At 35.8% G+C, this 15,757-nt stretch overlaps 1 protein-coding gene across 1 annotated transcript; it reads left to right on the top strand.

Moving 5' to 3' along the window:
- Positions 1-3,369: 3,369 nt before the first annotated feature.
- Positions 3,370-13,058, top strand: LOC113051468 (E3 SUMO-protein ligase PIAS1-like). Its single transcript, XM_026215240.1, has 12 exons — positions 3,370-3,475; positions 3,624-3,671; positions 3,764-3,854; positions 4,048-4,182; positions 5,446-5,551; positions 6,841-6,914; positions 7,317-7,477; positions 7,618-7,748; positions 8,379-8,565; positions 8,713-8,852; positions 9,989-10,029; positions 10,140-13,058. Coding segments are annotated over exons 1-12 (1,410 nt in total). The 5' UTR covers positions 3,370-3,473; the 3' UTR covers positions 10,434-13,058.
- Positions 13,059-15,757: the final 2,699 nt, after the last annotated feature.

The following is a 15,757-nucleotide window of genomic DNA, read 5'->3' as shown; positions in this document are numbered from 1 at the left end:
AATCCACATGACACTCCTGTGAACGAGAAAACGCAATGGTTTTTTAGCCCCTTTCTGATCTAAATTTAGCAACAATTGGCTTTACAAATGAGAAAGTATGAGTTTTTTTTTTTTTTTTGACTAAAGACATTGCTTGGTTTAAATTTACATATATAATCGGATGCTAAGAAAGCGTGTACCTCGCACATGGCTACAGAGCAGGATTTGTGTTAATTAGGTGCGTGAATATAAAGGGAGAGGTTTGTCAGAAACAAACTGTAACACACAGGCCTTCACGTCTACTTTGCATCCAACTGTTGAAGCAAATCAGATGATAAAGACTGTTGTGCTATTTTTAGATTAGACATGGGGGAGGGATCTTGTGCTTGCGCTCTCTCTCGATCTGTCTCTCTCTCTCTCTGTCCGCCTTTCCCCGTCAATCTCCTTTGTTTCTCTCCGTCTCAACACCGTTATTTTCTCTGTCTCTCCCTTTGCCTGTCTTTCTCTCTGTCTAGCTCTCTCGTCTTTTACCTCCCCAGTGTTAATTTTTGTGAATAGAGATCAGGCCAATTATGTGGCATTGAGTTGAATCACCAGGTCTAATTGCACCCCTGCAGTTTCATGTTAAGGAAACCGAGAGATTTGATGAAGGTGTGGGAGAGAACAAGAGACAGACTGAAAGCAAGCAAAGCAGGAAAGAAAGGACTAGAGGAAACTATGGTCTGTGAAAATGAGTAGGTGGATGTATAGTGGCACCTGTTTGGCCTTTCATCAGCATGGCCCTGGTCAATATTCATAGTTAAATGGAAAGTAATTAGCTCCATAATGATGCCTCATACACTCTTTTTGGGTGTATGCTGGAGAAATAGAGAAAAGTCAATAGACCTGTCAACAGGATGATGTACTGTGCGTTGTTCGAGAAGGGAAAAGACAAATGAAGGCAATGGAGAAAAATAAAACGATTTGAAAAATGAAAGCAGCCGGGAAGGGGAGAACAAGCAGCAAGTGTCGAGAAAGAGAAAACCGTAACAACCTGAAAAAAACCTTTTCACAAAGATGCAGGAAATTCAGATATTTAGTATCATTTTTGAAAGATGTGTGTTTACATGATGACCTTCGTCAAAATAACAACATGATACCACCTGCGAATCGAATGTCTCATCAACAAATCTATTCTCAAGCTTTCTGCTAAGAAGATATAATGCAAGCAAGAGTGCTGTAGTACTTAAAAGCACATTCAGTAAAGCTTTAGCTAGCGTTCACATCGCTGTTCTTCTGTACGTTAATGCGTTAGATGCTGCATTGCCATTGGTTGACATGGTTCATCAAAAAGATCGACATTCCCTTACATCTAAATAGAAGCTTTTTAGGCATAATTACTATGACTGTTTTCTCCTTCGTAACATCATTTGACCTTCTGTATTTCTCTGTATAAATATTTCACTCAGTTCCGTTCTTCTGGAATGCCACGAACACAAACAAGCATAGCGATAAGCACCGTTACAGACAGTGCAAATAAACATTACAGTGCTGTTATACTCTGTATCAGACGTCTTAGAATGCAGCTTGGCCAATCAAATTCGATGACTGGAACCACTGTATGAAAACAATGTTAAGCTTTGCATCTATTTGTACATTTATTTTTGTTTGTTATTTTAAGTATATCACGTATCCGTTGTGTCTCTTAGCATGACTACTCCAGCTGAGCAAGAGAGATCAAGAGGGAAATGAGGTGTGAGTGTATGGCTTGTGTTAGTTTTACATGATATGAAAAACTCAACCTCTGCACTTAGAGACATTTAAATGACTATGAAAAGCTATTTTAGAGTCGATTTCTCTGGATGAGAGCACTTGCATTAGTAAGAGTATTCTTCATCTATGTTTGTGTGTAAGAGTGCAAAAGTGAAGAAGTGTAGTGTACATCTGAGATGGTGTTACTGAATGACACCGTAGACTTGCAAGAAGTTTTTTTTTTTTTTTTTTTTTTTACATGATCAGGTTTTCTAATGCTACCAGTTCAATCAGAAACCTCTCAGATGCTTTAAAATAGGGCTCTAACGATAACAGATTTTCACTACACAATTATTGTGGCCGAAGAATTCAGAATGGCAGTGTTAAGAAATTTTTTTGGGGGGAAAAAAATGTCACTTTAACTTTTGTTTATTTTTATTTTTTTTGGCCAGTGAAACACACTTAAAATACAATGAGCCAGTGAGCTTGCTGCTCAACATTCAAATACTTGGTCAGTGTTTGCTTGTAGCAGTTTGCTGCACATTTTAGAAATCCTCCATCTTCCCCAGTTCCACCTTTATAGATCTGCTACTAGGTCATTTCTTGTATGCTATATGTGGGGGTAAATATACATGTTATATGTGCAGCAGTATTTACTTACTGCTGCACATGTATTTTATTTACATGCTCACCACAGCATGTCTGTGTATTGGCAGTAGCAAGTCTGTGTAGTTTTTATTGTATGTGTAGTGTTAACAATATCAATATATTTTTTTATTAAAATGTCAAGCATATCTTCAAGGTTATTATATTGCAACACCCTTAGTTTAAAAACATTATTTTAAGCTGAAATGCAATCAGTAATGTAAAAGAAATGAAAAACTTGAACAAACTAGAACTAAACTAAAAACGGTGGAAATTTTTTTTTTTTACATTAATAACATTTAATGTTTAAATCTTTAAAAGGACTTGTAGTTTACGCAAGTCTGTGACCGTTATTATAATAGTCTTATTATTTCTGAATTAAATTACCGGCACAGTCCCTAATGATTTGCTTAACTTGTTACAGGGCTGAATCTGGTAGCGCAACAACAACATTTTTCAATCAATAACAATCCTCACATTATCTGTAGTTAGTTTTCAAACATGCTTTTTGTCATCGCAGCTGTTTCAGTAACCTGTAACCATAATGGTTTCTGACACATTGTTTACCAAAAAAAACAACTTGAGTTTCTCCCTTCGATGACAATGGAAATGAACTGGGTGGGAATGATATGAACCTTCCCAGAAAAAGTTTGTTTTGAAGGAACTTAGATGTTATTTAAGCTGGACATGGATCAGAGTGGGGGAGAAGACTGTAACATTACTCTTCGAGCTTTGATTGTACCCACCTCACATATGGGTGGAATTATGAGGATAAGAATCTTTCTTTGCATTTGAGGATGAAACATAAAAAGTCTTTGTCTTAAAAATTGGGATTGCTTAAAATACTTTGCATATTTAAACTTATTCAGATTTTTCAGAGCCCACAAACCTGTGAAATTTCCACTCGGCTCAAAGTCATGTAAAGTTTTGTTGGGTTTTGTTCACAGTAAGCATAAAATGTAAGCTATGGAAACTGATGTTATATGTTCGGTTTTTTCATTGTAGTTTAATTTCTGGATCTTTTTCTCTCTGCAGCTTCAGATAACAGCCAGAGGTTTCAGGAAACATGTTTTGCATTTGCATTGACGCCACAGCAAGTCCAGCAAGTCAGCAGCTCAATGTAAGTCTGTTTATTCAGAGTATTTCCTGCAGAAATGATATAATGATGTTACAAAGCAAAATCCCAAAATAAGAAGAGGAGTTTCTACAAGGCACTGATTGTGTTGGACTCATTTATGATCTCAAATGAATAGTTTTGTCTTTTATAGGGACATATCGGGGACCAAATGTGACTTTATGGTGCAAGTACAGTTACGGTAAGCTATTCTCATTCTAATAAATGTTTTGCTTAAATATGAGACTGTATAAAACTTCAGAGCACTAGCATGCTGTTTTCTGCTTAATTCAGGTTTTGTCTATCAGAGACCAGCTGCCCTCAGGAGGACCACTTCCCCCCTAATCTTTGTGTTAAAGTCAACGGGAAACCGTGTAATCTCCCAGTAAGTTAAACCACAGTCCATTTTTCCATCGATCCATCATTCTAAACTGAGACACATGGTTGAGAAACTGTTGGCCTCTATACTAAATTACATTTTCACAATGGCGTTTGTCTGAAAATGTTATTTTTTCTTTTAAATATTTTTAATATAAATGAAGTTCCACATTTGTTTCATTCCTATTGTTTTTCACCAGGGATATCTGCCTCCTACCAAAAATGGTGTGGAACCAAAGAGGCCCAGCAGACCCATCAACATTACCTCATTGGTCAAACTGTCCACAACTGTCCCTAACACCATCGTAGTGTCCTGGACCTCAGAAATTGGACGGGTAAGTTGATCCTAATCCTTCCCTCTCCCAATTTGTGAATGCAAGTACTGCATCATTTGTTTGAAAATGGTTCTTATCAAGAGCCTTTTATGGGAAAAAATGGAAAGTAAGTTGGGGTGTTATCAAATCAAGCAAGCCTATTACAGAAACTCTTGTTGAAATCAAAATGTATTTTTAGCACCCTATACATGTCTTGCAGCCGTTTGCAGTCACATGATATCCAATCATAGCATCGGCTATATGCAGTTTGTGTGAAAATGTCAGCATGTGTGCTGTATTTTAGTATTTTCTCTTAAGCTTTGAGGCACAGCAAAAAAAAAAAAAAAAAAGAATCACTGTTGCTGATGCCCTTATTTCAGTCATTTTTCAGAAAAACAAAAATACTATTTGAAGAATATTAATGGATGTGACATCAAACAGAAACAGTTAACTTGCATATTAATAATTAAATCGCTTTATGTCTATTCTGTGTGTTTTGATCTAAGCTAAACGTAAGTGTGTCAGTGCAGTTTAATACATTATCTGAAATATTTTGTGATTTTTGTGAATACTCATTTATCTTTGATATGTTCTAGAAATACATCTGTGATGGATGAAGGCTCTTATCCATTAGCAGTTAATGCATATTAACAAGAAGAATCTAGATTTTGGGAAAAAAAGAAAAAGCTCAGTTTACTTTGAGACTACTGTAGGCAGACAGGAGTTCATTACTTAATTCACAGATCCCTAAATTTTATGAGCTAACCTATTCATCTTGTGCATAAAACATTACTGAACCTATAATATATTAAGCCTTATGAATGATGTCATTCCTTATCGTGTAACTTGCCTTGGCAAGCAATGAACAATCCTGGCACTCTCTGTGGTAGATTCCTTAAATGTTTCACTCTTGCTCATGAAAATTATATGAGCTGTACCCTCTCACTGAATCTAAAGGGCTCTTTATTATAGAACCTGTTCACATGGCACTGATAAAACGGAGATGTAAGGTCTGACCTGAAAATATAAATAAATGATGCCTAGAAGAAGCTTCTTCTCTGCAGTAGGTTTTCCCACTCTGTTATATTCTAGCTCTAGTATTGCATGGTCTCACTGTGATGTTACACTTAATAAGTTATTCCATGAATTATAACATATTTCACATGTTGACTTACATTAAAATATATATAGACTCCATGCTGTTTTATGAGATGTTGCTTGGATTGAGGTCTGGGATGGCGCTGTGTCTGTAGTGAAGTATGTACTGTTGGCTTGTTTTCTCAGAGTTACTCTATGGCGGTGTACCTGGTCAAACAGCTGTCATCTACAATGCTATTGCAGAGGCTGCGGGCTAAAGGCATCAGAAACCCAGATCACTCCAGAGCACTCAGTAAGCAAATACTCCACAGAAATAGAGATATTCTGTCTGTTGTCCTAAAACCTGGAGAAAATGAGCATTTTGAGCTATGGGGTTCCTCTGGAATTTCCATTGGGTTTTTAGAATAGAAGATTTACATTTACATTAAATCAAAAGGGAAGTAAAGACTTATGTTTCAAATAAATGCTGTTCTTTTGAACTTTCTATTCATCAACGCTGAAAAAATAAATGTAACCAAATATTTAAAAATATATTTATCCAGTTATTGTAATAATGTTTCACAGTATTACTGTTTTTACTGTATTTCTGATCAAATAGATGCAGCCTTGGTGAGCATGAGACATCTTTCATACACAGTCAAATGTTCTTAGCGACCCCAAACCTTTGAACAGTAGTGTAGGTCTGTGTTTAACATTACTTACAGAGGCTTTTACGTTTAGTTCTAAAATGTTACATGCAGTGACCCCTGTGTTTGGACAAGTTGCTAAATGAAAAATCAGAAGTTAAGCAAAGTGTCTGTTAAGTTTTAACATTTTCCCCCAGATATCAATCTAAAGATGGCACTGAAGATGGAGTTTTTTTATTGCTATTTAAATTCAGACAGAAACAGTCTCTGTGTCCTTTTGTTCCTTCTTCATGGCAAAGTTAATCTATATTTTTATGGACTAAAATTTTGTTGGTGTGTTGTTTTATCCAGTTTAAAACCTTAAAAGTTATGCTCCATAGACTCCAGTCAATAGTCATTTTCTTAAGGCTATTAAGACTAAGTAGCGCTTGATTGTGTATATATATTTTGTCCTATATAGCGTAGTGTGAAGTGAGTTCATCTGGGATCGATCTGTTCATTGACAGAAATGCAACATCACAGTTCCGCTCTACACAGATTGCTCTTTGTTCTCGTCTGCCCTTCAAACTGTCCATGATACTTTCAGATTTTATGTAGCCACCTATAAACTGTCTGAAGAGTCCCCTGATGAAAACAAGCTACAGCACAGCAGCCTGAGGCAGCTCAACCTAATTCTGATGCAGTTTTTTTTTTTCATGAATTGAGAAATAAAAATATCTGTTTAGTAATTTAATTCAAAAAGAAATTACAAATCTTGCTGAACCCAACCTTCTGAACGGTAGTGTAGGAGTGAATGTGTTTAGTCCTTTATTATTGCCAGGTGTAATGTAACCATACTGTTCTTTCACTTCTCCAGTTGCATTAATAACTCGAAGTCATTTATTAATACAATGCTGTTGTAAAGGTCTCTGTGTGCTTTCAGCTGTTAATGTGTGCTTATGCTCATGTCCTGCAGTAAAGGAAAAGTTAACAGCAGACCCTGACAGTGAAATAGCAACCACCAGCCTAAGAGTTTCATTATTGTGTCCGGTAAGCATCATTTGTGCATTCACTCAGTCAAACTCACACACACACACATGCAATAATGCCTGTTTTTGGATGTATTTTTGGTCTTCATACTAGTTTAAGCCCAAGGACCAGCTGTGACAAACCTCTTAAGCTAAGAATATCCAATTACATTTTTAAACAAATAAATCCGATTCAGAGCGTTTTATATATTATGAGTCATAAACCAGTCTGAAACAGTTAGGCTGGTTAATGTCAGTTGTTTTGTTCATGTGTCTCTTCCTGCTCTTTTTTTTATTGATTGATCTTTCTTCAAACCTACATGTGTGTGTGTGTTTGTGTGCGTTTACTTGGATTTTTCCACGTTGGATGTCTGTGTGTGTTAACTCTTTCATGATTGTCTGTGCTTTTGCTTGTGTTACACAGCTGGGGAAGATGCGGCTAATGATTCCGTGTCGGGCGTTGACGTGTTCACACCTGCAGTGTTTTGATGCTACGCTCTACATCCAGATGAATGAAAAGAAGCCCACATGGGTGTGTCCTGTATGTGACAAAAAAGCACCCTATGAACATCTCATCATTGACGGGTATGCAGAACAAGGACAGAACAGAACAGCGCAAAGCAATGTATTTGTTTGTGAAATGAAGTTGTTTTTACAATCCGGACACTATATGGTTTATATATGTATTCCTACCTTTTCCTACCCATTTTTGTTTTCATCCTTAGGTTGTTTATGGAGATTCTGAACAGCTGTTTAGATTGTGATGAAATCCAGTTCAAAGAAGATGGTAGCTGGGCCCCCATGAGGTCGAAAAAGGAAGTGCAAGAGGTGTCAGCTTCATACAATGGCATTGGTGGTCAGTCCCAGTCACTGCAGATTATCACCTCATATTGTTAAGGAGCTGTTGCAGGAAACGTTTTGGGTCTTGACAATTGAGAATTGGTCTAAGACATCTTTAAAAAAATTGCCCTGCATTGTATTTTGATAAATAAGCTAAATCAAATAAAAAAATTTTGTCATACCTGACACAATAATTGAAAAGCTACCTCTGAATACACACAGTACAAATACAACAGTACAAAAGTTTGTTTTTGTTTGTTTTTTCTGTAAAATAAATTACTTGTATTCAGCAAGAATGAAACAAACTGAACAAAAGTTACAGTAGTTACATTTACAAAAAAAAAAAAAGAAATCCAAATAAAATAATTTCAAATAAATGCTGTTCTTTTGAACTTTTTATTAATCAGTGAATCCTTATAAAAGTTTATTCAAACCTGTTAAGCAGCTTTCATGACACCATTTCATTTTAATAAGAAGAAATGTTTCTTGGTCTGGTAGACAATGGCAAACAATGAATACAATGGATAAGTGACATTAACCTTCCCCTGAGAAATGCCGTTGCCATGCATATGCTTATAAAAATTGAACATGCACCATGAAATTATTTGGTTTACAATCCTCTCTCTATGTGTGCATGCATAATCAGGTGGATGTCGTACGACGGTGTTGGAACAGAACTCTCAAACAAATGGCAACAGTGGAGGAAACGGCAAAAAAGTGGAAGTGATTGATTTGACTCTTGACAGCTCGTCTGAAGAAGAGGAAGATGAAGAACCTCCTCAGAAGAAAAGCTGCCCCTCGCTATCTAGCATCTCTCCTCAGATGGATAATGGGTACATATCAGTATCATTTCAGCAGAACCTGTTTTTTTTTTCAATCAAATTATTTTCAGCTTCTTAAGTATGCACAAATAACATTCTTTGTTTGGGTTTTGCAGAAATGTTTTACTCAAGCTAGCTTGTTTGTTGGCATGTTCATAGGGTACTACATCTCCACAGACAAGCATCTCCTGTGAGTCGAACACCCAGCATGCCTCAGGTGGACACCAGTTACATTCCCCCACCTCCTCCCCTCATTCAGGACTACCGCCACTACTACTCTACACCCACTGACCTGTCAGGTACAGCCCCCAAACAACTGGTTAATGTGGAGAATTTGCCTATTTAATGCTAAGTTTACAAAACAATGATGTAGTCAAAAACAGATATTGTTTTCTATTGAATTTTTAAAAAGTTGTATACACGACCAGTGTTGGGGAAAGTTACTTTTAAAAGTAATGCATTACAATACTGCGTTACTCCCTAAAAAAGTAATTACGTTACTTTCCACTTTTTATGGATAGTAATGTTACGTTACGTTTGCGTTACTTCCGCGTTACTTTTTAAATGGCTTGATTGTTTTTAATATAAGAAGTTTTATTTATAGCAAATATAAAAGCCCTTTCACACCAAAGAGTATAATGAATAAACCTCAGACTGAAGGAAAATTTAATTCACGTTTGTACAGGAGAACACAGGAGAACACGGTCCAACACTTTTCAGCAATAAAAAAACAAAACAATTTTTGCAAGTGGGATGAATAAATGCACATTCACATTTAGTCTAGAACTACATCATGTTCACACAGTGCACACAACGCCTCTGTACTTCCAGTTTCTCCCAATCTGGGGAAAGAAAACTTGTCAGTCAATAAATAGGAAAACAAATGAACTGGCATTACTTTTTTAAGAAAAACAAACTGAGATATTTTCTTGTAAATAAAAAATTACTTGGAAAAAATAAATCTGATCACGTAACTAGCGTTACTTGAAATGTGTTATCCCCAACAGTGTACACGACAACATTTTCAAAATGATTAGCGTTTACACATATCCACAGAAACGGCCAAAAGTGCTGTATGCCAGGCCAGTAGTTGGCGATTTCACCTTGTTAGTAAACCGTACCTGTAGGGAAGTGACGATTATATATTGTATACGATGCGTCGCCGCTGTTGGTTGTTATATTGGTGAAGTAAATCCTCACTTTGCTGAAAAAGCGTTAGCAGCAACAATACTACCATGTACTCAATTAAACACAATTACTATTTTACAAAGAAACATTGCACTTTGAAACTCATTTTCAGTCCCCAAAACCCTGTTGTTGTACAAATGAACTGGCAAAACGCATAAAAAAGTTTCCCGTTTTTAGCTGAAAACGTTTTGTGTAAATGGCCCCTAAGCTTCAATGTTTTTGCTGATTTGTCTGTTTCTTCTTACAGATCTCAGCTTCTTTCCTTATTTACAAGGAGAGAATCATCAGGTAACACAACCCAAACGCTTCTTGGCCCACTGTGATTGACTGCTAACTTGACATAGCTACTTTAGTGACCATCTTCTCTTTGCCTGACCTTTCTTATGCTGTCTCTCCAGCACTACAACATGGTGATGGCAGCAGCTGCATCAGCATCTGAAGATCACGACCTCCTCCTGAGTCGCTTTCTCCCATACGGCTCGTCTCAGCTCTTCCTGGACCCTCCCTCTACCCCCGTAAGCAACAGCCTCCCTCCCATTAACATCAACGGCAGCAGCACCGGCAGCAGTCTGGTGTCATCCAGCAGCCTACGGGAAAGTCTGGGACATCCAAACGCCCCCCGCCCCGCCTCTGAATCAGCCCCCACGTCTGCCATCTACGGTCCCGTTCCAGACGTCATCTCATTAGACTGACCCGGGGCCGAACTCTTACACAGGAAACTGACTGAAGAGACTTTCAAACATTGGGAAGAAAAGGGGACATACAAGATGACTGAAGGGTGTTTTTGTAAACGATGATAATCGTTGCCGTGTACAGAGAATAAATATATTTTTTGTTTTACTTTTGTATATACACCTATCTAATGTATATGTAAACTTGAACGTTTTTTTCCCCCGGCTTGCTAAAATTACTTTGGGTTTTATCTCACTTTTTATATCCTTTACCCATAAAAAACTGTAGTAGTCTGTATTTTCCATAGGGCACAATGGCTGCGTTCAGACTGTCAGTGGGACCCTTGGTTCTTTTCTCTTCCTACCAAAACCTCTTCCTACCTTTTTATTTGTCTTTGTCAGTCCATACCATATCCCCTAAACATGCAGGATTATTTTATATAATGCTTTTAAGGGATAGTTCAGCCAAAAATGAACATTCTGTCATCATTTACACACCCTCATATCGCTCCAAACCTGTATGAGTTTCTTTCCCTTGTGGAATACAAAAATATATTTTCTTTCCTCTTTTTGTTGCACAGATCAAATTTGGCACACGAGAGTAAATGACGACTAAATCTTTATTTTTTGATGAATGCTCCCTTTTATTTTTAATGGGCTGTTAAGAAGCATTCCTTCACATTCAGGTTAACAACTGGAAGTAATCGCATTGTTACAGACTGCCAATATCTGACCTCATGATTCTTAAGGGAAATGTAATTCATGACTGTTTTTAAAAATTAATTCTCTAACAATTCTGCATCCATTTTTCTTCTTGCTCAATGCCAAAAGAACACTGTTTAGTGTTGAAGTTTCGAGAGTGAGAGCTTGCGAGTTCAGTGAACTTAAATGTACACCTTGTATGGAAAGTAAGGATTTACTCTCTTTTATTTCCTCCTCCTTTCCATCCCTCTCTTCTCGAATTGTTCAGAAGGAATGATTTGTTGGGAGGTTTGACAGTGGCGTAGATGATGAGGTTACGATGTCCTTGGTGTTGGCATGTAATAGCTCATAGATGTTGGATGACTTTGGTTGTCTCTTAGGTCATCTGTGTTTGGTACTGTGCAGGAAACCTAAAGCCACTCATCATTTCTTCTGTTTTGTCACGTGTGCCTTGTGTGAGTGTGTTTTCGTGTGAAAGACTGGACCTGTTGTTTCTTGTACTTCAGTTAGCCTGTATTAAGCTGCTCTTCACGCTGACCATCAGTTACAGAAACACAAGCCTATTGAGTTAACATTTGGACGTTCTTTCAAGTGCTGCTTGGGATTAACATAGGATATTCATTGCAAAGGTTTTTTGGTAGCACTTTATTTTACAGTCCTGTTCCTTATGTACATAATATGTACTTATTATAGTAATTACAATAACTATGTAATAACTAGGTACTAACCCTGAACCTACCCCTAAACCTAACCCTACCCCATGTAGTTACCTTGTGTAACCAGAACTTTCATAGATAAATACACTGTAAGTACACTATAAGTACATGTTAGTACACGTACTGTAAAATAAAGTGCAACCGTTTTTTTTGCTAAACTAAATTGAAGAAAATTAGAACAGAAGATTGGGGAAAAAAATAGTGTTCAAAAAGAAAATACAGTATGTTGGAAATGGAAATGTGTGTGTGTGTGTGTGTGTGTTTGCTTGTGTGGCTCTCAGTGTGTTGACCAGATCTTTCAAAGCCTAATTGGGTTTGGGACTGGGGTAATTGCGTGTGACCGGATCTAGCTATCTCGTTTTGTGTTGTTTGATAGACTGATGAGTCTCACTCTGTTTCCTTTGACCTCTAAACCTCCTTTTAACCTACATTTCTTCTGAGAGTATTAGATGTTTATCAGTTGATTTGTTTCTTGGCTCTAGATTGGTTTGAAATGTAACCGCTTAAGTAGTTAATGAGATCAAAGTAATGGAGACAAAAATACATATGCTGTTATGGCAAAATCCTTAATACCAAATTGAGTACTTGTTAGATCTCTAGCAGTGTTAATGATAGACTCTTTATTTTAACAAGTCAATGTGTCTGTCTCATGCTTTATGTATTTGTTACCTGGGATATACAAGCAAGGTTCAATGACAAACACAATACAAGTTTTCATTAATTTGTTGATTTTTTTGCTCCATGATTGATAAAGGGATAAGTTGTGTAAGTTTGAATGTGTGTATGAAAGCGTGTGCATGTTTTTGTTCTTGATGTAAGGCAAACATTGTGCAGACTTGGATGTCCCAGTGATGTGCATTCATGTGTTAAAGCTGGATCCGCAATGTCACAAAAAAACTAATTTATATATTTTAGATGCAGAACTGTGTTATGAGTGGACTTGGTGTCAAAGTCCAAGTTTATTTTATTTTCCATTTCAGTAAGCTGACATCTCTGCTCACTGCCTTAAATTTCATCCACTCTGCGTCTCTGTGGCATGTTTTATGGAGAAAAAAAATGATTTTTAAGACATGGAAGACATATTGTATAGTAGATTAATGTCAGTTTGTATAAAATACTAAGTGGAAAAAATATTTATTACATGCATTGAAAGAAATTGTTTACCTATTGAATGTTACATGTTTATGTAGAGACATTTAGATGTAATAAAATGCATTGAGTTAACTTTGGCTGTTGTCTTGAACAATTGTGCTGAATATCTCCGCTGTTTTACCTCCTATGTGTAACTGCACTGTTAGACATAAACCATTTGTTCAACCATGAGTTGAATGGATTGCATTTTCTCTTGTCTTTGATATACCACTATCTGCTTTTTAATAATAATAATAAAAAAAAAACATTATTTCTATATGATGCCAAGCTTCGTATGTAAGTTTTCCCTTATACAGTAAATGACAACTTCGCAAGAGGAGTAAGTTTGGACACACTCGCGACTCTGAATCTCACCGGCCCCATCTTGTGCACTGAGCCCACTGGGTAAACTGGTTTCACAAACCAAAACAAAGACCGACATTCCAGCTCAGAGCGCACTTTTTCAAAGGAGAATAACTGACTGTAGCATTGTTTTTCAGATGAAAAAATATGTTAACTTAGCATGTTTCTTAAATATCTACAAACATATTATGGCATTTTTATGCTTTAGTAGAGAAAACGTACATACCGCACCTTTAAATATAACTATATATATATATATATACAGTACAGACCAACAGTTTGGAAACATTACAATTTTTTATGTTTTTGAAAGAAGTTTCTTCTGCTCATCAACCCTACATTTATTTGATCAAAAATACAGAAAAAATGTAATATTGTGATATATTATTACAATTTAAAATGATTGTTTTTAAATGTATTATATTTTAAATTATAATTTATTTCTGTGATGCAAAGCTGAATTTTTAGGATCATTATCACATGATCCTTTAGAAATCATTCTAATATGATGATTCATTATCAAAGTTGGAAACAGTTCTGCTGCTTAATATTTTTTCAGAACATGTGATACTTTTTTAGGATACTTTGATGAATAAAAAGTAAAAAAAAAAAAAAAAAAAAAAAGAAGAAGCTATGTTTTTAAAATATAAATATTTTGTAATAACAATATACACTACTGGTCAGTAATTTGGGGTTAGTAATTTTTTTTCTTTCTTTTTCTAAATAAAATCAATACTTTTATTCAGCAAGGATGTGTTAAATTGATAAAAAGTGATAGTAAAGAAAATATATTATTAGAATATATATTATTAGAATTTTTTTTTAAATAAATGCAGTTCTTTTTAACCTTTTATTCATCAAATATATTAGACAGCAGAACTGTTTCCAACACTCACAATAAATAAGAATATTAGAATGATTTCTAAATGATGGACTGGATGTTACATGTGACACTGAAGGCTGGAGTAATGATACTGAAAATTCAGCTTTGCATCACAGGAATAATTTTTATTTAATTCTAAGTTTATTCAAATAGAAAACTATTATTTTAAGTTGTAATAATATTTCACAATATTACTGTTTTTTTTTTTTGTATTTTTGATCAAATATAAGCAGGCTTGATGAGCAGAAGAAACTTCTTTCAAAAACATTAAAAATAGTAATGTTTCCAAACTTTTGGTCTGTACTGTTTGTGTGTGTGTGTGTGTGTGTGTATATGATATTTATAATATTGCACTATTTCGTTTATTTAATAAGTTAAACTAAATAATAATGTGCTATAATACTATTTTAAATTAAAAGGTAGTATTAAATACAAATACTATTGTCTATAGTAGCCTACTGAAAAAGAAAGTGCTAATATTTACTACTACTTTCTTTGTTTGCCTCTTTAAAAATAATCGCTTTATGTATTCACCAGGTGTACGTCTCTTTGGATAGAACTGTTTTTTGTTTGTTTGTTTCTTTCTTTCTTTTTAAAGAAAATAAAAGTGTTTTCATCATTTTTAAACTGGCTTTTATTTTGGCGGAAGTAAGTATACGCGCTTCCGGATCTAGCGGTGCCGCTGCAGCTCATAGATATACGTGGCTTGTTGCTGATTAAAGAACTAAAGTGAATGAATGTCACAGATTTGCATTTTATTTTAAAAACGGCATGGGATAGCCTAGATTTATGCTTTCAGATTGAATAGAATTCATATATAGTACAGTTTGTCATTATATGAATGCCATGAACATTTGATATCTTTTCTGTCAAGTTGGAAACATTCGGTGTCAGGCTGTATTAATGTTCTAATGTTCCAATAGTCAAGCAAATTAACCAAAGCCTTGAAATGGTAGAGAAAAACTGGTGTATATTTACATGTAAACAGCAGATGGCAGTGAAGACTTGCCAAGATAACAAGATCCACCTGCTTTCTTAAAAATCAACACTTCTCATATCTATTGCCTTGAGCAGAGACCTCTAACTAATGGATTTGCTGTGTTCAAAATGCCATACAATCATACTACTCTTACTATGTCCTACTATTATCCAGTATGTATGTTGTGCATAGCGTGCACATTTTCCTATTATATTAACCAGAATCTGCTGTATATAACTCGAGTACACTGAAATCAGTAGTGTACAGAAGCTGTGTTCGGGATGGCATACTACCACACAACTCCTACTATATTGCTGTATGCTGCATGTATACTGTGAATAGTATGTGAATCTTCTGTATGCATGGAATGCCTGGATTACCAGTTACATTTGCTGAAATTTGATGTATGCATCTGATCTGAAGCTCTGCTTGACACATTTTGTATCTGGGGTCCCTGCTCTATGTCTGTGCTGCCTAAGGGGTCCTTACCCTGAAATACATTGAGGACCACTGTAATACAGTGTTATTAGGCGGTTAGCAGTATAGGTGTAGGGAGGTTTTTGTCCCAATA

Source organism: Carassius auratus, chromosome 32 (assembly GCF_003368295.1).
Source record: "Carassius auratus strain Wakin chromosome 32, ASM336829v1, whole genome shotgun sequence".
NCBI classification, from domain to species: domain Eukaryota; kingdom Metazoa; phylum Chordata; class Actinopteri; order Cypriniformes; family Cyprinidae; genus Carassius; species Carassius auratus.
This window is presented reverse-complemented; position numbering and strand designations above follow the sequence as displayed.